We start from the raw sequence: 24,145 nt of genomic DNA, 5'->3' as shown, positions 1-24,145 counted from the left end.
AAGTGGCTAATCAACAAAGCACTTATATTGTACATTAAAATTGTCCAAATGGAATGTGCCTAGGAAGTTGACTATGAAGCCATGTCCTTTTAGAGACCTAAAATTGAACAAGCCGACACTGGAACCTGAAGAACTTTCAAGGACAGTTCTCGAGTTTGATCCTCGGCATACATCTGAGAAGATGTTGGATTATTATCACTATGCTGAGAAAATGAGGGAGCTGCGTTCCATTTTCCCAAACACAGGTGCGTATATACATATATATTTATAAAAGAATATAACACAGTTTAAATGTGCAAGCATTACTCAGGTTTATTGATCAACATAAAGCCAGCTTCATTTTTCTTAAATTTAACACACATGTATTTATACTATGACCAATTCTGCAGAGATCAACATTAATTAAAATTGATTCAAAGTTTTATTTTATTTTCTAAATTCATTTGACAATTTAGATAACATGAAGTTAATTTCATTCTTCTGCGTATGTATATGATAAACTGAGTGTTTACAGGAAATTCTTATAAAATGTATTGATACTGCAGGTATGGCACACCTTGCTATCATACCAGATAGTGCCCCAGTCTTTCTGGAGGAGGAAGAAGTGACTACCACAAAAAATGAAATAGAAGCCAGGCTTAAACAGCTTATATACACAGCTAATACATGTAAGCTCTATGTGTCTCATCTAAGTATGCTTTATGATGATTTAGCAGAAATATGCAGAAAAGTAAATTTGAACGCCTGCCAAGTAATTTTTAGTTTGAAATACATGTATTATAACCTGGAAAAACTCAATGTCTTATATTCTTAAAGATAAAATTGACAGCATATTTCAAAAATATATACAAATGACAGAGTGCCCTGGTTGGTATTTGTGACCAGGTGCCTTTATCTTATTTATTGAAATAATATCTTGTTATGTTTAGGGTTTTTGCAAATAACTTGGCATTTTTTGTTCTTGTAATATACAAATACCTGTTTATAAAGACCACTTAATATTGTTCTTAATCTAGCTTAATTCATTTTAAAAATAGTTCTCTTTTAAGAATTTCCTGTCTATGTTAGTTACATTTTTCTTGATCTATGAGTGGTCTTTGTACAGGTGTGTATAAAACGCTGAAGTATACTATTTAACAAGATTAAGTAATACTAAATAAAACAAAGAGCAACATTAATAATTCATATTGATTCACAAGGTACAATTTTGTCATATTAATTGAAGTTAATTTGTATTTTGTGTATCTTCTAATAATGATGATGATGGTTGATGATATGACGATGAGGATGATGATGATTTTGATGGTAATATTTCTGATTATCTCCTATAATGATTGATATTCATGAGGATAATGATAAGATGCTTATAATGATGATGATGATGATGATAATGATAAGATATTGCTACTGATAATGATAATCATGATGATAAATTCGAAGATAAGATGTTGATGATGATGTTGATGATGATAATGATGATGATAATGATGATTGATGACAAATGATTGCTTTTTGTTTTATACTACATGTATATATAAATGCCTTGAAAAATAAACAATTACTTATTGTAAACAATACTAAATATATGAAATGTTACAATTCCTCTTTGAAAACATTACTATATACATAAAATGTTACAATTCCTCATTTTAAATATTACTAAATATATGGTATGTTACAATTCCTTATTGTAAACATTACTAAATATATGGAATGTTACAATTCCTCATTTTAAATATTACTTAATATATGGTATGTTACAATTCCTCATTGTAAACATTACTAAATATATGGAATGTTACAATTCCTCATTATAAACATTTCTAAATTTATAGAAAATTACAATTCCTCATTGTAATCATTACTAAATTGTATATATATCACTAAATATATCAAGTCACTTTAAGTTATTGAATACATATATAAATATGTCGAATGTTCAAATTCATGATAGAATACATCACAAAACTTTATCAAATTTTCATATTCATTATGAGATATACATGTGACACTAAAATATCGAGTATATGTTTAAAGATGCTCCATCGTTAACAATTAGTATTTTTTTCTATGTGAAAAATATGAACAAATGAATTCGTGTTTTCTCCAGTTACAATAGTTATTTTCTTTACACAATTACCACCATCGCCATCGCTTCTGATATTTCTTTAAGATAAAAATATTTGAAAATAATTATTTGCATCTCGGAACAATTCGGTGGCACTATGTCCTATATGGAATGAAATACTGATTGCACATGCAACAAAAATACATTATATTACTTTTTGTGTTAATTAGACTTATAAATATACACGATTAATTACCAATTATTGTTCAAATGATGGTTATTGATTTTGTTCTGTCAGCGGTGGAGCGCCTAATATATGGAATGTTACGATACCATATTGAATTTTTTTTACCAAATATATCAAATGTTCAAAATCTTCAAGGAATATATCACTATAATATAGAATGTTAAAATTACTTAATTAAAGAATACATCACTAATTATAACATTTTCGGGTTCTGATATATTTGATGAATTTGTCGAAGAAAGATGGTTCCTTGATCCCCACCATGCTACAAGTCCAATAAAAATCCATTGTCTAGGCCCCTTATAGTTGTTTATGAGAAATTGTTTAAAGATTTTAGCCTATTTGATCCCTGTTACCTTGAATGGAGGCCAAGGCCAATCATTTTAACAAACTTAGAAGTCCTTCATTCTTGAATGCCACAGGCCAAATATCAGGTCTCTAGACCACCTAGTTATTCACAAAAAGTCGTATAAAGATATTTAGATTTTTTAAGAATTTCAAGGTCATTCATTTGAACAAACTTGGTACATCTTCATCCTAGCTTGTCACAGGCCAAATATCAAGTCTATAAGACTCTTAGATATTCATGAGAAGTCCTTTAAAGATTTTATCCTACTTGATCAATGTGACGTTGAATGAAGATAAATGTCATTCATTTGAACAACTTGGTAGCCGATCATCCCAGCATGTCGCAGGTTCAATACGAGTATCCTGGACCTTTCGGTTCTTGAGAAGAAGCAGCTTAAAGATTTAACCTATTCGATACCTTTAATGATTGAATCTTGCTTTGGTAAATTTCATGGGGTAATGAATTAAGTTGCTGTTGAAACAAATTGAATTAACTGCGAAGCAGTTCATGTTGAATTTGTTTCAAGAGCAACTCATTGCATTACCCCATTAAATCGACCAAAGCAAAATTCAATCCTTATATTTCAATACAATCGTATTTGATTTTTCTTTTTAACAAATTGCGAGTCTGGGCTTGTGCAAGTCTACAACGAGAGACGCAAGGAAATAATGCGTCATTAGAATACAACTAATTAAAAATAAATAGCGCAACTATTACATTGTTTCATACATTAATTTAGAAACAACTTTATTATCGATGCAACCAGATGAAACAAAAAAATACAATATATTTAGAAGTGATTGAAAAAAAGGTTCCGCAGAAGAGGCATAAGGATTATGTCTAGACTGTGTGATACGGTTGTTTCCCGCTTCGGTTCAAAATGGAGAGTCATCGTAACGTGATGGGAACGGGAAGGTTCTAGTAGGTCAATTTATCTAGTGTGTGGTGACAAATCAATCCTAAAAAGGATCCATTAGGCTGCCATCATCTGAAGAATGTCAGATCCCGTGGGTGCTATTTACTGCCTTTGTTTGAGATCTGTGAGGAGGAACCCGTCACGCGTGTGCCTGGTACAGATTGGGTCCTGTGGAGAATTGAGACGAGGGATATAAAAGCCATATTATTAATATAGTGATAGACTATCGATTATCATTATAAAGAGGGTGATGTGGGAAACAAAAATGCTAGTTTGTAAGGACAACTACTTTTTCAATTAACGAAACTCTGGAAATAACTGCAATGTGTTCTGTATTAACTATAACATTACAATAAACTATTACTAATTGTAATGTATTGTAGTTAATGACGCTACGTGTCTCACTATAACTAAGTCCGACTTTATAAAACATAAAGGATCACAATACAAATATACAAAATATTCCCATTGTGTTTTAATAGAAATGATTAAATTTATTCACTGTAAAACAGACGCCATCATAAATGCTTAAACATATTTCAGTATGTATTTTTTTCATATTTATCCGTAAACTTTCGTTGCAAGGAACCCTATTTGCTTTGTGTCTCTACGAACATATTTCAGTTAGAATATCTTGGTGTTCTCTTTCGTACGTCTTTTATGCATTTGACTTTTATATCCTGTTGGACGATAGATTTGATCTGGTGACTATTAACAGTAGAATATTAATATGTCTTTATGAGAAGAATAGACATATCAAAGGACATTGTAATACATGTATGTACATAAAACAGCTCACCCAAACAAAAGGTCCATTATACATTACTCAGTTATATCCAATAACCATTGCACTGTTGAAAGTCTAGTAGACGAGATTTTCAATTCCATAGTTTATACCCCTTCGGCAATAAATACCACTTCACATATGCTATGAAACCAAAATCAATACTTTTGTCTGATAACTCTTAGACTATAACCTGGTTGTAAATTCAACGAACAGAAACGGTATAAAACAATGGTATTCTAAATAGAATTAAAGATTTTGAATTATATTTAACATCCCTTTGGATACGACTTACTTAGCTGATGGTACGAGAGGTTTCTTCTTCATATTCCCAGCATTTTGCTGCTGTGCTTGTGATGTCAATGTTTTCCTGCAATAAAGTTTTTAAGTATTTTATGGATTATTATACCTCACTTTCATTTAGAATGTTTTGATTGGATTAAACTTGATCACATGACATTGAATCAGTTAGATGTTAAGTCGAAACTAGAAGGCGAGGGAAATAACCCCAGGGAAATAACCCATGAGGAAAATAACCTCAGGGAAAACACTGTAACCCCTTGGAAGCTCTGCACGTGACCGGAAGTTGACGTCATCTGCAATGTCAACCAACTATGCCAACGATTATTTTTTTTGCAGCCAGACGAATTTAGCAATGTTGGGAAATGAGTTCTTTTACCAGAGATGTTTATCTTTTAATTTTGTTCGGTATAATAAAACAACTATAGTCCTTTGTGTCGGGATATATCTAGAATTGTCTCTCTCCGCCCTCAAGAAAATATCTCTTCCCAGGGAAACAATTATAGATGTATCCCTCCACAGAGGGCCATAGTTGTATGTTATTTGCATAGGTTATGATTAATAATACAAACATGAAAGCTATGTCAACATACATAATATTAAACTGGCTTCTGTTACCTTTGTAATAATTTATATTTTCTCTTTGGAAGCAAATTTCTTGTATAGCTATATCCACAATACTGCTTCATCAACCACTCACTGAATACTGTTAAATTTCGCAGGAGTAAAGTTTCTTAATTAACATTCTGCAATTTATCAATAGTAACCTAGCTTTATTTTCACGAATCTTTTGTTGTAGCCTGCCAAAGCGTTATTCACGTGACAGGGTGGAATGTATATAAAAACGTTGTTTTCGAAAAACATGCCAAGTATATATTATATTTTGCGAATATGAGTAAAATCAGCGTATTAAGAGAAATTAACGCCTCAAAATATCAAAAACTATACAGTAGACAACAAGTTAATGACAATAAGCAGCTTGTGAAGCTAACGAAATCTGGCATAGTCATTAATACATTAGATGATCGAACATGGACATTTCCTAATAATGATCATACATTATAGACGTAACAAATAAAAAATAAAACACGAAAAGTTTGATAATGATAATGACATTCCGATAATGATAATATGACACCATTTTACTGAAAATGAAAACAATGAGAATAATGTATTTCTAATCGCCTAGTCACCGGCGAAATATAACCATTCAATGACGCTAAAAGATGTAAGTTTTGAAAAGTTAATAATTTTTATCTTCAATCGTCCTTTAATGTACCACTTGGACCATCAATGGATGCTCATTAAGATTGTGCTAGGGGTACTGGTGAAAACGCGAATATATGCCATTAATACATGTTCGTATGTTACATGATATTTAGATTTCTCTTTTTCCATTTCAATTTTCAAATATTGTATTGACTAAGAGATGCAATCATGTCATTAGGACTATAACTCATCGTAGTCATCTCCTTAGCCTGCTTTCTCATTTTGGCGAGGTCTCGATTATATTTTGATCTATATTCTAGAATGAATACAGTTGTTTTCCATCTTAATTTGATCATTCGCTCGTCTTAAAAGTAACCTAAAAATGGCGCTACAAACACAAATGTAATTGATTGTATCCTTGTTTATGTGAACTTACCGTTTGTCCGTCTTGCCTTTGAAGACTTTGTTTACATCCAGTTGTGATGAGTGTGGGCGATTCTTACTGTCCTCAGAGGCCTCACACAAGGTTTCTCTGTCTAGTTCAAGACGCACTTGGGCGAAAACGTTGAACCATTGCTAAAACAGCACCAGAAAAAAAGTCTAAATCTTGTAACATGATAATTAGATTTGAAAGAACAATTGAGAATATCTCAATAGTCAAACACAGTAGAGACGGCGACAACGCCGCGAATAATAGATTTACACCATCAGTTGTCGCGTTTAAAAATATTTTTCTTGGTGAATTATTAAGAATATTTGTCTTGGTGATTTAAACATAAAATATATTTCTATAATTATTTTGTTATCTTTTAAAATAATCAATCTGTTGTAGATGTCATAGAGGATGTTCGAAATAAGTATCTGTTAACTCCCTGAACTGGTTTGTATGAGACCCCGCCTCCCATCACATTCATCAGAGCGGGCGGGACGGAAAGGAGAAGGTAAACATTATTTTACGTTCCATGGCAGGATATAATGAAATAAACTAGTGTTTGTATGAATAATATTGTTAAAAACTTTCTTTCACGGCTATAATTTTCGCAATTTTCACTTTAAAACATATTCGCGGAAATTCAATTTTTCGTTTGAATCTAAATATAATTCAATATAGGTGAACTAGATATTAGATCATTGATATAAATTTTTGGGGAAATCACGAAAGTTAATCGCACACGAAAGAATGTTGCTTTACAGTATGTGATCATCCTACGTTATTGTTGATTGTTCCTTTACCTGTGTCTGTTGACTCAGGCCTATGTCCGTGAGAGCATACTGCCACTGGGGGAGGCCTAGATGCATCAACATCAGTCTGTAGTAAGCTATAAAGGAGTCCGTCAGGTAGTGCCATCTCAGAGCCCTGTCTAGGAACCAAATCTCTATCTTTGGTTCGTTACCACCTGCAGAGAGCAGTGTCAGAAATCAGGAAATAAACCGTCAAGTTTTGAAATGGCATCTTCATACAATGACATGCATTTAAACAACGGACTCCAAAAAAATAATAAACAAACAAATCAAAAGTAAAAACGAGCATTTAAGAAATGTGCGCGACGAAATTTTAACATAGACACTGTGAATTAAAAATCAAGAGCGTCACAAGGAAACAATTTTAACATAATCTTTATTTTACTTCAGACACCAAGACTTAAACGTTAACACATAAAACGTTACTAAGTGCTAAAGGTGTCACACTACTAATAACAATTACTGTGAAATTGAACAGTGCAAATAACATAACACACGTTTTCTAGGCTTGCTCACTAACACCAACAGCTCTTAAACACTGACTGCAACACACATCTACATGTAAATAAAGATGCCTAACGAATCTTAAAAACAGTGCATCTAATTCCTACATGGTTCACATTAATATAATTGTCAGGCTATGACATGTATTGATACAAAAAACTGCACATGCATCTGCATAAGCGGTAACAATAATAATTCAGAACCCCTAATGTAAATTTGCCTTGATCGAAGTGTTAAAAATCAAATCGATTCCATAATTATTTGAAAACAACTTAAAAGTTTATTTCGTAATCAGGCTTTCATAATCAAGTCACAGAAACCTGGAAATCCTACATTCGGGTTATTTGTTAAATGTATCAAATCATCCATTGACGAAGTGAAAAACAAACAAATTATATATGTACATGCTTTGTGCGTTCTAACTATCTAAACATTTGATTTGTCTGTTTCCTATAAGTGGAGCCAAAACACGTTTGATTTTTTGCATGCTATGGTGACAGTGTGTAGTTCTGTAGAATTGACTGTAAAACACAACTTCCAGTGGGGGTACATATACTAGTATTCAACAATGACAATGAACTAACGCCGATGTCTTGCATACGAAAATCGTGGAACTCTTCTCGTAATCCTTGACAAGTCTGAAAGTGTATCATTCGTAACTTACAAAAACATGTACTGCATATTGTTTTGATAATGAGTTAATATCTATTACTTTCCGTTGACTAATCAGACTGTAATGATACAAAATTAAAGGTACCGACGCCTAATGGATGACATGATCCTCTGCGGGTCACACTAATATTAAACGCAACTCAATCATATGAGACCATGGACACTATGCTGTTTTGTATTTCCACAGCTAAACACCATCATCATTCTCCATATCTTCCATTCCTGGGATTCAAATTGCTCTCGTTCTTCCATATCAGAAATTCAATTTATGATGCTTTGAACATTTAGTCTTGTAACAGTGACAACAAAATAGCCTGTTTTTTGAAAACTACAACAATTGTGTAACTTGTCTTTCAATATCCCTACATAGCAATTTTAATGGAATCGACAATATCTGAAATTTTACAAATCAGAAGCCTTCGTTATATTTCCATGATACTAATTACTAATATCTGACGTCATACAATAGGCATCAATGAGTTACATTAATTAAAAAAATGAAAAAATGAAAGTATATACATGTAGGTATAATGAGTAACATTGATACCATTGCTGCAGGTACAAGTACACGTATGTGATGGTTATTTCTCGCATGTTAACGTGTTATATAACGACAGACTCCGTGTATCTATGATGTTGTTCTCTTGATATCATCGGTTTTGTGGTTGCCTCAAGGGGACGTTACATGTCGTTACGAAAGAATGATTCGTACGCGAAAACATATGGAATGTAAATTCACTTTTCATTATGGAAATCTACGTCTACGTAAAGATACCAATACGTTGTGAAACGACATTGGAATGTTTCTTCGGTGTGGAATATGATGTCACTTTATGCTTGTTTTTCTATTAAAACTCGACCATAATGAACGTTGTGGTATCCTTTTTGTAGATCTGGTTCCTAACGGAAATCAAACATCTTCTCTCACACACATAACGTGCACCATGGTCTCGGTAAACGCTGCACATGCGGTATGAAATTGTTGTTATCGTTGTACACGCGACATGCGATAGATCTATTTACTATAATCTTATCATTATACATAATTCATCGGTTTACTGATGTCAGTTCTTCGTAATCGGATCGTCAGGCATCTTACGTAATGTCTATGATTAAAAGAAGGGGGGAATTATTCTTCTTCATCAAAGCAAGACAACAACCTTTTTCCAAAGGTCATTGGGACGAAAGGCATACATTGTAAGTATGTACAATCATCATGTAACTATAAATAGTTATTTCATATTAATAAATTTTTCTTTTAGAATACTTTCACCGTCAGATACAGGCCGGTATCAAGAATTTTGAAATAATTATTTTCTCGTATATAATGTTTATATCCTATTGCAAGAAAAGCAACAAAAACACTTCCAACTGAGGTATCAAAGAACGCACTGCTGATATATGATTATGACCAATGGAATGTTATCGTATATTATGTCGTGGATGGTGATGCTAATGGTGATGTATGGAAATGTAAGGGGATACATAAGGAATCTACAAACACTACAGCACAAAGGTAGAACACATCACATCACAAAAACATGTAGCACAAGAAACCGTCTTAACACTGTTTCACAAAGGGGGAAACGCATCATCACACACAAGAAGCACAAGGGACACCTTAAAAACACTACACCAAAAAGGAGGAAACAGCATCATACACAAGTAGTACAGGGTAAACCTTATAAACACTACACCAAAAAGGAGGAAACAGCATCATTCACAAGTAGTACAGGGGAAACCTTATAGACACTACACCAAAAAAGAGAAAACATCATCATACACAAGTAGCACAGGGAAACCTTATAAACACTACACCAAAAAGGAGGAAACATCATCATACACAAGCACAACAGGGGAAACCTTATAAACACAACACCAACAAGGAAGAAACATCACCATACACAAGTAGAACAGGGAAACCTTATAAACACTTCACCAAAAAGGAGGAAACATCACCATACACAAGTAGAACAGGGAAACCTTATAAACACTACACCAAAAAGGAGGAAATATCATCATGCACAAGTAGCACAGGGGAAACCTTATAAACACTACACCAAAAAGGAGGAAACATCATCATACACAAGCACCAGTGGGGAAACCTTATAAACACTACACCAAAAAGGAGGAAACATCATCATACACAAGCACCACAGGGGAAACCTTATAAACACTACACCAAAAAGGAGGAAACATCATCATACACAAGTAGTACAGGGGAAACCTTATAAACACTACACCAAAAAGGAGGAAACATCATCATACACAAGTAGTACAGGGGAAACCTTATAAACACTACACCAAAAAGGAGGAAACATCATCATACACAAGTAGTACAGGGGAAACCTTATAAACACTACACCAAAAAGGAGGAAACATCATCATACACAAGTAGCACAGGGGAAACCTTATAAACACTACACCAAAAAGGAGGAAACATCATCATACACAAGTAGCACAGGGAAACCTTATAAACACTACACCAAAAAGGAGGAAACATCACCATACACAAGTAGAACAGGGAAACCTTATAAACACTACACCAAAAAGGAGGAAATATCATCATGCACAAGTAGCATAGGGGAAACCTTATAAACACTACACCAAAAAGGAGGAAACATCATCATACACAAGCACCAGTGGGGAAACCTAATAAACACTACACCAAAAAGGAGAAAACAGCATCATACACAAGCACCACAGGGGAAAACTTATAAACACTACACCAAAAAGGAGGAAACATCACCATACACAAGTAGAACAGGGAAACCTTATAAACACTACACCAAAAAGGAGGAAACATCATCATACACAAACACCAGTGGGGAAACCTAATAAACACTACACCAAAAAGGAGAAAACAGCATCATACACAAGCACCACAGGGGAAACCTTATAAACACTACACCAAAAAGGAGAAAACATAATCATACACAGTAAGGACAAGGGAAAAATTATAAACACTACATTTAAAAAAACACACAAAAGGTAATTATACATCTAGCATTCAAAACTTTAAAATGTTCAGGTGTGTAAATCGATCTATAAAACGTTTTAATAATATTTGCTCAACAGATAATGGTACTATATTTCATATACTTTAAATTGTGTTTATTATTAAATTTGGATCAAACTATCATTAACCTCTTTGGAATATACTGACTTGGAAATAGAAAATTGCTACTGTCAACATAATTATATGGATGTTAAATTAATTATTTGCACAAATGCGTTGTAGAAATAGAATAAGTAATGTAATTTATAACAAAAGATCCAAGAGGGATCTTGGCGCCCACCAAAGAATGATCTACGTCTGACAATGGAAAGATGGATCTTTTCTCTGCTTTTCAAACTTTTACTACATACTACAGCTGTACATATGAAATTTGAGAAAGATCCTTTAATTACTTTTTGAGATATAACGTAGTAACAAACTTCAACTATCAAAATCCAAGTTGGCTACCTGTTGCCCATTTTTTAACCGATTATTATGCACAACGAGGATCCTAGGGGAACCTACATATGAAATTTGAGACAGATCCTTTCAGTACTTTCTGAGTAATAGCAGTAACAACCTTTAACTATCAAAATCCAAGATGGCGACTGGTCGGCAATCTTGTTGATCAATCAGTCTCAAAATGCAATATGCACAACTAGAGTCCTAGGGGAACCTACATAAGAAACTTGAGAAAGATTCCATCGTTACTTTCTGTGAAATAGCGGTAACAAACTTCGATTATCAAAATCCAAGATGGCGGCCAGTGGGCCATCTTGTTGACCGATGGGTCCCAACGAGAGTGCTAGGAGTACTAGGGGAACCTACATATGAAATTTGAGACAGATCTCTTTAGTACTTTTTGAGAAATAGCGGAAACAAACTATCAAAATCCAAGATGGCCGACCGTCGGCCATATTGATAACTGGTCAGTCCCAAAATGCAATATGCACAACTAGGGTATTAGGGGAAACTAGATATGAAATTTGAGACAGATTCCTTCGGTACTTTCTGAGAAATAGCGGTAACAAACTTTAACTATTACAAGGGACCAAGGGAACTATCCATGTGAAGTTTGAACAAAATCCCTTCAGTAGTTCTCAAGAAATAGCGATAACAAACTTCAACAGCCAAAATCCAAGATGGCTGCCTGGAGGCCATCATGTTTTTTTGATCAACCTCAAAATCTGTATGTCACAACTAGGGATCAAGAGGACCCTACAGGTGAAGTTTGAACAAAATCACTTTTGTAAATCTCAAGAAATAGCGATAACAAACTTCAACTGCCAAAATCCAAGATGGCTGGCTTGAGTCCATCTTGTTTATTGATCAGCCTCAAAATCTGTATGGCACACGAGGGACCAAGGGAACTATCCATGTGTAATTTGAAAAAAATCCCTTCAGTAGTTCTCAAGAAATATCGATAACAAACTTCAACTGCCCAAATCCAAGATGGCTGCCTGGCGGCCATCTTGTTTTTCCGATCAGCCACAAAATCTGTATGGCACAACTATGGACCAAGGGGACCCTCCATGTGAAGTTTGAACAAAATCCCTGCAGTAGCTTTTAACAAATAATGATAACAAGCATCGTTTACGGACGGACGACGGACGGATGACGGATGACAGACCACGAACGCAAGCCGATTTGAATAGCCCACCATCATCAATAGCCCACCATCTGATGATGGTGGGCTTAAAATACATTGCAGCAATAATTAATAGTGAAGGACATGTTCTGTTTTTACAATTACAATCAGTGTAGACATATGATTTATTTTAATTTTACCATACATCCCATTCAACTAAAACCTGAAAACCTTGAAAACGTACTGTGTTTTAAAAACTGTCGATAGCTGATAAATAAACTTCTCTTCATTACATCTGCTACTAAATTTCAACTTTAAGTAGACTTTAAATGGTGATCAGGGTTGTCTCTTTGTCTCTTTTTAAATAGATTGTAACAAATAAAGTGTGCAAAGATTGTACAAAAAAAAAACTTCTGAAAACCACAAAAAATGAATGTGCACTAGAGTATTTGCACAATAGAATTAACAAAATTCCATGCAATTTCAAACACCACAAACACAAAGTCTTTCATCCATGCACTGTCAAAATTAAATCACAGCATACTAGTAGAATGAAGGTTTTTCAAAGGGGAAACCACGTCAGAAAAAATGAAAGATATAGAATTTGGGATATTATACAACACTATCATGGAAATAGAAGTTTATATTAGTTACCTAATATGAATCATTACATTATATCCCACAAGGAGAGAAAGAATGAGAATGTAAAATTTCAAACAGTAATGATAGGAGAGAATGTAAAACATTACACGATAACCACGAGAGAGAGAAAGAGAGAGAGAGACAGACAGAGCAGGTAAAACATTACATGATAACCATGAAAGAGAATAAAAATTACTACAAAATAACCTTGACAGAGAATGTAAATTATCACTCGATAATCAAGACATTAGAAGTTTATATAGAATGTCAAAAACATCAACAGAAACCTGTTAGGAACATGGTCCTAAAAAGACACCCAAACATTAAGAATTGAACCTTTTTTATGAGTCTCGCATCTGATCAGATGTTTTATTAGTGAGATTGTTGTAAGGAGCTGCTATGTTCTAGCACTAGCTTGAACGTCTAACAAAACGTTTTATTTTTACCATATCAAACAAATAAGGAATGCCACCTTACTTTGAAAACGGCATTACCTTGATGTAGTCACTCAATACACTAGTGACCATATGTGTACTATACTGTCTCTGGCATCAAACAATCACCAAAATAAATCGCAATCGAGCATCAATACATAATCAATATAAAGATGTGTGTTCCACATAAACTAGTATCTTAGACGGTTTTATAATTGCATGTGCAGTTGGTTTATCTATCATTGTAACTCTATTCTGCACCAAAGACCCATGTATCTGTAAAGTTATACAACTATTCTGTGTCGAACTTCACATTTTGACATCTTTTCCATATTTCAACGTTTTTATCTCTAAAATTGGTATATAAAAATTATCTTATGGCAAAAAATAGTTTACTTCAGATATCAGAAAAGACAATTGTAGAATGATAAACAGTGAGATATAAAAATGTAGTTCATAGGGTTTTTCAATATATTATGATAAAGTTAATTTGTGTTTAATATATGTACAGAGTTATATATTTATATTCATATAAATGTACACATAAAATGTATGTATATATGATATAGTATTACAATAACAATTGGAAAAATAAGCATTTATTGTTTTCAAATAAGATGCAAATATTAAAAGGTAAAATGTCATATAAAAAGCCAATATGGATGTGGATGGTAATACCAGGTAACCATGGATACTATATACAGGTAGGATACCCATGCCTAGAAGGGAGGAGAACTACAATGTTAGTAGCTTGCTTGCCCAATCTACAGGTGTGTCGTAGTAAAACGTTAGAACATCATACCAAATCTGAGTAAATCAGATGTGTGTTTTCCATCAAATATATCCACTGGGTCAAAATAAGTCAAACCTGGCGAGAGACATCAACATTAGTAAGACATCAGGAAGAAGGTGCTTACATAGACAGACATGCAATTAATAGTTAACAAATGTAATGGTGGATAAGATGACATGTTGGAAGGGGCAGGTGTGGCTATATATACTGGAGGATGGGAGGGGGCATGGCTACGTATATATATAAGTGAGATTCTAGCTACATTCACCAAAAAATAAGGACAAAATGTATTCTATCCAGACCTACATAAGAAAATAAAGGACAGGTGTATGTCTATCAACAGAGTGGTTTCTATTTTTACAACTTCAGTGCGGTTATTTAGAATCCATAGATTTCAGTAAAAACAGAAGTCGTAGTACTTCATAAAGCATATAAATTCAGAAAATAAGCTTTAATAAACACTTAGATAACTGTGATCTGTTTGTAAAGTAGCTTCGCGCCTGGTGTGCTTCTCTGTAAAGTGATTAGCTATCTATAGTTATCATAGAGCCAAGGATCAGCTATTCCCTCTATTTCCTGTAAGAAGATGTAAATGTACCAACCTAGTAGTTTAAAAAAAAAAGATTGTTTAGTATGGAAAGACAGAAAACTATAAGCTTCCTTTCAAATTGTTCTACTGATTCTACTAATTGATCAACTGGAATCTAAAGGTCTCTCTTTATTTTCTTTATTTGTTTCAACATTTGACAAAGTAACAAATAGGATCATTACATTTATTAATTGAAATACTGCTACATGAATGTGGTAATTTGAAATGGCCAGAAATGTAATTGATGTGAAATAAAAAACAAAACTCTCCCATCAAACATACATTCAAACAGATGATTCTAAAATGAGTAAGAGTTGCGTCAGTGTATATAATTATAATGAGGTTTTATGGTAAAGTCCAAAGTCAGGGTGCACTAATTACCAGAGACTTCATCCTCTTGGTCCGAGCCTCCCCTCTGGAGGTCCACCAGAGAGCGGTTCACGTGACTGGTCGGTACTGATCCGCCGACGTGTACCAACTGTGCTCACACGGTTTATCCTCATCTTCCCCCCCCAGTGGCTGAGGACCATCTACAATAACAGATGTGTAACGTATCGAATGGTAATATATAGTCAGTATAGAACTGTAACAGGAGAGGAAAAAATGTAGCGGCTAGACCGGGATTCGAACTTTTGTTTGTTTGTTTGATTAATTTACGTCCTTTTAACAGCTTTTGTCATGTAAGGACGGCCTCCCATGTATGCGGTGTGTTGCGAGTATGTTGTGCTAGGTGCGTGTTTTGGGAGACTGCGGTATATTCATGTTGTGTGTCTTCTTGTATAGTGGAACTGTTGCCCTTTTTATAGTGCTATATCACTTAAGCAAGTAACACACCGCACCCGGTCACATTATACTGACAACCGAGGGCTCCATCCAGTCGTCCCACTCCCCTGTAATGCTGAACGCCAAGCAGGAGCAGAAACTACCATTTTATAGAGTTTGGTGTGTCTCGGCCAGAGGACAGAACCCAGAGCCTTCCTCACATGGGCGAACGCTCAAATCAAGGCCAAAAGCGAGGCGGTGCCAAGGGAGGCTTTAGGAAAGATAAAGTCAGTTAGGAAGACGAGAAAAGATTAGATCCTAAATTTAGTCGCCCTTTTCACGATCATGCAATAGGGGCAACAGCAGGTACAATTCTAACGCGCCTACCTGCAGGACGACCCGGATTCGAACCTCGGACCCTCCGGACACTTACCGAGTGCTCTACCGACTGAGCTACCTGGTCACTGGTGATCGACCCAGTCCAATCCCATTACAGTCCTCCCTTCTTTCTCGAAAAATTCGCCCTCGAAGACATACAAGACCCTTCCAAAACACCACCATTGAGGGTTAAGAATTCGCCCTCAAAGACAGACAAGACCAATCCAAACAACCACCATTGTGGTTATAAATATAGTTGGTGCCAATTGTAATGAAATGTCTTGCTTTTCTCGTTGGTGTAAGATGAATATAGCTTTGCTTGTTTCCATGACTCCGTGAGGTTCATAATCGATGTAGTGTGTAGATATAGAAAGATGAATGACTCCAGTATTTAGTCGACGTTTTATTCTGCTGTATTTACATCAAATATACATATGGTGCACAGAATTACAATTTACACTGCCAGATAGTATGGACCCAATGGGCCCACACACAAGTGTGCGTCCCAGTATGTCCTTACTACTCTGTATCTATGTATATCTGTAATAAATCTCACTGGCCAGCCCCCTTTATATACTGATCAGATATTGCATACAAGTACAAATGACAGGTATTACATGTCACTACAACATAACATTATGACAGTGACAGCTAGGAAAAGCTATATTAGACTGACCGGTCTGACTGTTACATACAGTGGGCCTTGGGACATACCGTGGGTACATAGCAATATATCTTCCCTGTTTAATTACCGTTCTAGTTTTAGACAATGGCAATATTTTTATGATCTCTGAAAAAACTGACTATAGAATTTTGTAACAGGAATGGAGAAAAACTAGCTGGCCCAAAAACTGGGATTCCAACCCGGGACCCTCTACACTAGCCGGAGTGCTCTACCAATCTGAACTACCTGGTCACGCGATTGATCGGCGCAGTTTCAATCCCCAATCACAAAATATCATAGCACATATTGGTCTTTGTTATTTTAAACATCCTATAAACAGCCAGGGTCACTTAATTTGTGCTGTGCAAGATTTGTTAGTGGAGGAAAGTCCGGAGTCCTCGGAGAAAACCAATAAACCACTGAACGGTAAGTACCTGGCAACCTGCCCCACATAGGATTCTAATTAGCAACACAGAGTTGGAGGGTTTGTGGTTTTGTATTAGAACACATCTTAACCACTCAGCCACCGCAGCCCCTTTCATGGCAGTTAATCAAATCCGCGTAATACATATGGACTTTAAACTCATACAACTGTCATGTATGAACAATTTCATGAAAACTAGATAAATAGAGGATCTTAACATGAGTGGCTTTGTAATATTGAAATTTATAAATGAAATAATTTGAAAAACCATTCGAGCTTTAAGGCAATTTTGTTACAGTACATAAATTTAATATCCGTCACCTGCTGACCAATCACATTAACACCTTTTGACCTTAAACCAATAGCTGGAAATGTTGGGACATAATTTATGTGACATACATGTAATTATCATAAATATGCACCCCATCCCCGTCCCATGATGATGTCAAAGCTGGGAAAAAGGTATTCAATAATCTTAAAGCAAACATGGTAATGTATAATGAATTTAATATAATTCATGAAAAATAACAGAAATTACAGTATAATCGACTAAGTCTTCTGGTAGAAAACATGTGTTTCCTCAACAATGAATGTGCACTATTATATAATTATGAAGGAGTAAGGAACAAAGAAAGATAACTCTTAGATAACAGTTCATATACTTGCAGAAAAACATGGCACCTTCTACAATGTTATAGGTCTTAGGCCTATATATACATGCATTATTTTAATATCAAAAAAAAGTTTCAAAATACAAATTCCTAAAAAAATAAAAGATATAGATAATTATTGATAACAGCAGATGTGTTATATATGATTATGATCAGCGACTTCTGTATAAAAACCACCTGCTACTTGAAGAAGATCACTTTACTTAGGATGCCCACTAAATGTTTAATTTCAACGCAGTTTTGCATTGTGTTTTTAATGACCACCTTTTTTCTTTGTCCATTAGAGGGTCTTTATAGACTGGTTTTGACTGTATATCTCATTGAATTTAAACTAACACCAATAATGGACAGAGAATAACAAATATATGAAAATTCGAACTATTAAAAGTTGATAAAGTGGGTAGTATACATGTGTTTTCTCTCATACTTACACATACTACACAGTTTGGTCTAGGGCCATAAACATGTACTTATGTCGCCTGAAGCTGTATTGCATGGCTACCCAAAGCCTACCCTGTGACGTCATAGCGTTCAACATAATAACTATTTTCTCGGCGCAGTTTGTAAAAGTTTCTTCAGAAACTAGGCTAGATACACACATTTTCCATGTATTGATAATTCGACTTCAGTCACGTTTTTATTTTAATTGCATTTAATTTCAAAACGACGGGAATATCATACTTCAGTACCCATGTAAAATCGCAATAAAACGATGAGGTATGACGTAGAAAAAACTCTTTCGAACATATGTATGTGGATACGAATGATAGGATACCTGGGATACGAAAGAGTCTTATAATATTACTTAAATTGCACATCACAGAGTTATCTGCCCTTGCGGGTAGTGCACTTATTGTGAAGTTATACTTATTAAAAGCAATTATTTTTTTTTTTAATTTTGCGCACAAAATAATGAAGTCACAATGATTACTAGCCTTAGATACTCTGGCCCTAAAACCAGACTTATACATTATGACAGATAGATGTCTGGTTTAGGACCAGAGCGCAATAGTACTTAAAAATCTGGAATTCGCCAACACCGTTTGGTGTATCGGGTCCAGGTCATCTCGGATTCAGCCAGTGCTAATCCAGAGTCCGTCTGGGTTCGAATTCCGTGCCGGAGATGTAATAGGTAGTGGAGGAGAAATACTGTTCCCTATTGTACCCCTCTGGCAGTTTTTCGAAACATGGTTTTTTAGGACAACGTGTTAATGATGTCAAGTTTCACAATTTTAATACGTGTTGCCATTGACAACAAGTGTCCCATGGGGAGGTCATATGGCGGTCCATCTTGATTTCAGGTATCAAAAATAGCCAACATGACACATTCGCATATATTGCGCATAGATAGAGAACCAGACTACATTCAGGGCAAAATAAAACACCTTTTTTATATGTATTGAAGCATGCTGAATACGATTAAATCATTATAATGACGTTACGCTCATCTCATTTTACATGTGAAATGACGTAAAAACACCTGAAAGTTTTCAGCTTTTTTTTTCCCTAAAAAAATTCGATACATGTCTCATATTTGTAGTTCTATCACAAGCTAATAAAATCATTGACATCTAAGGTACATCTATCACTCCTTCTTTGTAACAGTTCATTCGTTTACGAATTGAACCCAACCCTTGAGTATAACACATGTGTACTATAAAAAAAAACATAGTATCCGCAATCATGAGGGTCAGAAAATTTAAGGTGATTCCCCCCCCAATAAAAAATTAATTTATCAAAAAAAATGACCAAAATAACACATTCGTATATATACGATCATCGAGTAGCGAATCAGACAGACACACAGTAGGCAAATAACCACATTTATCAAATATGATTGAATCATGCTGTAATACGATTAAAACATAAAAATTGACGATACGTCTTTCCTCATTTATATGTAAATGGCGGGAAAACAATCAAATTTTCAGCTTTTTTTTTTTATTTCCCTAAAATATCGATAAATGACATAATTTACATTACAATTAAAAACAATTGATTGACAAAACTCCTTGTAACAGTCCATTTAGAATTTGCACTAACCCTTTTGTAAACACATGTGTGCTATAAAAAGATATATCAGCATGAGTGAGGTGGGAAAAAGAGAGGGAACCACCACCCCCCCCCCCCCCCCCACCCCCGCCCCCACACACACCACCGAAAATAAAAACACACACCGAAAATGAAAATTGCATCAGGAAGAAGTAATTGAAAAACAAAATCAATAAATTAAAACTCCAAATATTCTGTCAACACACATTGTAACAGTTATTCTGAATTAAGAATGACTCTTTGACATATGTGCATTATTAAAGAATAGATTCTTTGGTTTTTTAGCAGAAGAAGCGAGATGCCCTCCAACCCCCCTCCCCGATCCAGTAAACATCCATAGGCTTAGTTCACATGTTTATATCCATAATTCATTCAGGCAGCAGTTCCCAATAACCGTGAAATGAAAAAGGTTGTACCATTTGTGATGTCTGCTCATATATGCGAATGTGTCCATTTTGGCCATTTTTGGATACCTGAAATCCAAGATGGCCGCCATATGACTGGCCCCAATGGGCAAACCAAACATAAAATGAATAACTTTTACCATTAAAGGAGAGGAAGCAGCAACAAGTTTTAAAGTATGTGCCCGATTTTATGGTTAATTTGTAGCATAGTATACATGAAACGATTGTTTGTATTTTAAAATGAGTTCTTGAGATCGACGAAGTCACATAACCATCGGATCTCATCATCATGAGATGATGAACGAAGGCAATATTTTTTGTGTATATATATATATATATATAAGCCGATAAAATGTCCCAATATCCATTTAGAGGGGTAAGTATATAAACGTATATATAGTAGATATGGATCCATGGTTTGTGTGAACGAAATTTAAAAAAAAATATATGCATAAAGTTATATATGGGCCGGACTATCAGAAAAAAGTAGGGTAAAATAATTATTGAATGGCCGGCATGACGATTTATAAAAGATGGGTTGTCTTAATACATGGTAAGTATGAAACAGTGGTAGGTGTGTATCAAATTTGTTATGAATCAAGAAAAGATCACTTATCTTATGTATAGCATATTAAACCTGTGTAATTGGCCAGTCGAAAAACAACGAACTTGTATCTATTTCGTATGAAATTTCTAAATGTGTAACAAATGGGTTACGGACCACACGTTGGCCCACATAACCATAAATAAAATGAACAGTCTTGTACAATATATAAGAGCAATACTTTAGGTAGGGCTCACATGACCCCTACTAGGCTGTGATAAACACATGGAGTACGTAAATACAACTGGTTATGGACCAGTGGAGGGCTGACATAACCATCGCGAGGTTATGATTGAGAATACAATAAACGCATGGAATATTAGAACATTAGATATAAGGAGTACCGTTTGTTCTACTAAATGTGTATACGGCGGCCATTACAAATGTATGAAACAGAAGGGTATCGGAGGTATTCATCATGTATAGATGTGTAATTTCATAAATGGGATGTAATCATGTAACATGGGGGCAGTGGAGTACATAAGATCCCAATGAATAGGTATGTGTATGTTTTTCGGCATTGCATGGGCGATATATTAGAAATATGCCGCTGACGTAGCGTAGGTCAAATCTGTCCTACGATTTCCCATTTTTAAGAGGTACCGCGAGGAGTACGAAAATAAAATGGTTACGGACCAGTGGAGAGCTGACATAACCATCGCGAATGTTTGGTTGAATACGTAATAACACATGGAGTATTGGCGCATAATATAAGAGGAGTACGTAAATAAAATGGTTATGGACCAATGGGGGGCTGACATAACCATTGCGAATGTATGATTGAATACGTAATTACACATGGAGTATTGGCGCATAATATAAGAGGAGTACGTGAATGAAATGGTTATGGACCAGTGGAGGGCTGATATAACCATCGCGAAATAATGAATGTATACTTAATAACACATGGAATATTGGCGCATAAGATATCAGGAGTACGTAAATAAAATGGTGATGGACCAGTGGAGGGCTGACATAACCATCGCGAATGTATGATTGAATACGTAATTACACATCGAGTATTGGCGCATAATATATGAGGAGAACGTAAATAAAATGGTTATGGACCAATGGGGGGCTGACATAACAATCGCGAATGTATGATCGTATACGTAATTACACATGGAGTATTGGCGCATAATATATAAGGAGTACGTAAATAAAATGGTTATGGACCAATGGGGGGCTGACATAACCATCGCGAATGTATGATCGTATACGTAATAACACATGGCGTATTGGTGCATAATATATATGAGGAGTACGTAAATAAAATGGTTATGGACCAATGGGGGGCTGACATAACCATCGCGAATGTATGATCGTATACGTAATTACACATGGAGTATTGGCGCATAATATATAAGGAGTACGTAAATAAAATGGTTATGGACCAATGGGGGGCTGACATAACCATCGCGAATGTTTGGTTGAATACGTAATAACACATGGGGTATTGGCGCATAATATAAGAGGAGTACGTAAATAAAATGGTTATGGACCAATGGGGGGCTGACATAACCATCGCGAATGTATGATCGTATACGTAATAACACATGGCGTATTGGTGCATAATATATGAGGAGAACGTAAATAAAATGGTTATGGACCAATGGGGGGGCTGACATAACCATCGCGAATGTATGATTGAATACGTAATAACACATGGAGTATTGGCGCATAATATATAAGGAGTACGTAATATAAAAACGAAATCCAATCCCTATATATATACATGTAGTAGATATGGATCCATGGTTTGTGTGAACGAAATTTAAAAAAAAATCTATGCATAAAGTTATATATGGGCCGGTAAAAACCTATCAGAAAAAAGTAGGGTAAAATAAATATTGAATGACCGGCATGACGATTTATAAAAGATGGGTTGTCTTAATACATGGTAAGTATGGAACACTAGCAGGTGTATATCAAATTTGTTATGAATCAAGAAAAGACCACTTATCTTATGTACTGCATATTAAACCTGTGTAATTGGCCAGTCGAAAAACAACGAACTTGTACCTATTTCGTATGAAATTTCTAAATGTGTAACAAATGGTTACGGACCACACGTTGGCCCACATAACAATAAATAAAGTATGAACAGTCTTGTACAATATATAAGAGCAATACTTTAGGTAGGGCTCAAATGACCCCTACTAGGCTGTGATACGAGGAGTACGTAAATACAACTGGTTATGGACCAGTGGAGGGCTGACATAACCATCGCGAGGTTATGATTGAGAATACAATAAACGCATGGAATATTAGAACATTAGATATAAGGAGTACCGTTTGCTCTAGTAAATGTGTATACGGCGGCCATTACAAATGTATGAAATAGAAGGGTATCGGAGGTATTCATCATGTAGAGATGTGTAATTTCATAAATGGGATGTAATCATGTAACATGGGGGCAGTGGAGTACATAAGATCCCAATGAATAGGTATGTGTATGTTTTTCGGCATTGCATGGGCGATATATTAGAAATATGCCGCTGACGTAGCGTAGGTCAAATCTGTCCTACGATTTCCCATTTTTAAGAGGTACCGCGAGGAGTACGAAAATAAAATGGTTACGGACCAGTGGAGAGCTGACATAACCATCGCGAATGTTTGGTTGAATACGTAATAACACATGGGGTATTGGCGCATAATATAAGAGGAGTACGTAAATAAAATGGTTATGGACCAATGGGGGGCTGACATAACCATCGCGAATGTAGGATTAAATGCGTAATTACACATGGAGTATTGGCGCATAATATATAAGGAGTACGTAAATAAAATGGTTATGGACCAATGGGGGGCTGACATAACCATCGCGAATGTATGATTGAATACGTAATTA

At 35.1% G+C, this 24,145-nt stretch overlaps 1 protein-coding gene and 1 long non-coding RNA gene across 3 annotated transcripts in view; both read right to left on the bottom strand.

The window, feature by feature from the left end:
• Positions 1–24,145, bottom strand: part of LOC138333381 (uncharacterized) — a 401,614-nt gene that overhangs the window by 123,064 nt on the left and 254,405 nt on the right. The window lies entirely within an intron of this gene.
• LOC138333374 (tubulin polyglutamylase complex subunit 2-like) lies at positions 287–14,930 on the bottom strand. 2 transcript variants are annotated; one of them, XM_069281719.1, is made up of 5 exons: positions 14,756–14,930; positions 7,107–7,270; positions 6,310–6,449; positions 4,660–4,734; positions 287–3,748 (listed from the first exon to the last, which is right to left on the bottom strand). In XM_069281719.1, exons 2-5 carry the CDS (start codon positions 7,176–7,178, stop codon positions 3,679–3,681), a joined length of 357 nt encoding a protein of 118 aa, XP_069137820.1. In that variant the 5' UTR covers positions 7,179–7,270; positions 14,756–14,930; the 3' UTR covers positions 287–3,678. The 2 variants fall into 2 exon arrangements, with proteins under 2 accessions (XP_069137820.1, XP_069137819.1); XM_069281718.1 differs by lacking the exon at positions 14,756–14,930 and having other exon boundaries at positions 7,107–11,260.

Source organism: Argopecten irradians, chromosome 10, assembly GCF_041381155.1.
Source record: "Argopecten irradians isolate NY chromosome 10, Ai_NY, whole genome shotgun sequence".
In the NCBI taxonomy this organism is placed as follows: Eukaryota; Metazoa; Mollusca; class Bivalvia; order Pectinida; family Pectinidae; genus Argopecten; species Argopecten irradians.
Note: the sequence above shows the minus strand (reverse complement) of the source record. Positions and strands in the feature narration are given on the sequence as shown.

Bases quoted from the DNA above. Each gene is read 5' to 3' on its own strand.
- LOC138333374 (XM_069281719.1), bottom strand. From the start codon at position 7,178: ATGTTGATGCATCTAGGCCTCCCCCAGTGGCAGTATGCTCTCACGGAC. The intron at 4,735-6,309 runs GTAAGTTCACAT...ACTTTATTGCAG, and splicing joins AAAGGCAAGACGGACAAACG to GAAAACATTGACATCACAAG. The intron at 3,749-4,659 runs GTAAGTCGTATC...AATTCTCCACAG, and splicing joins CCTCTCGTACCATCAGCTAA to GACCCAATCTGTACCAGGCA.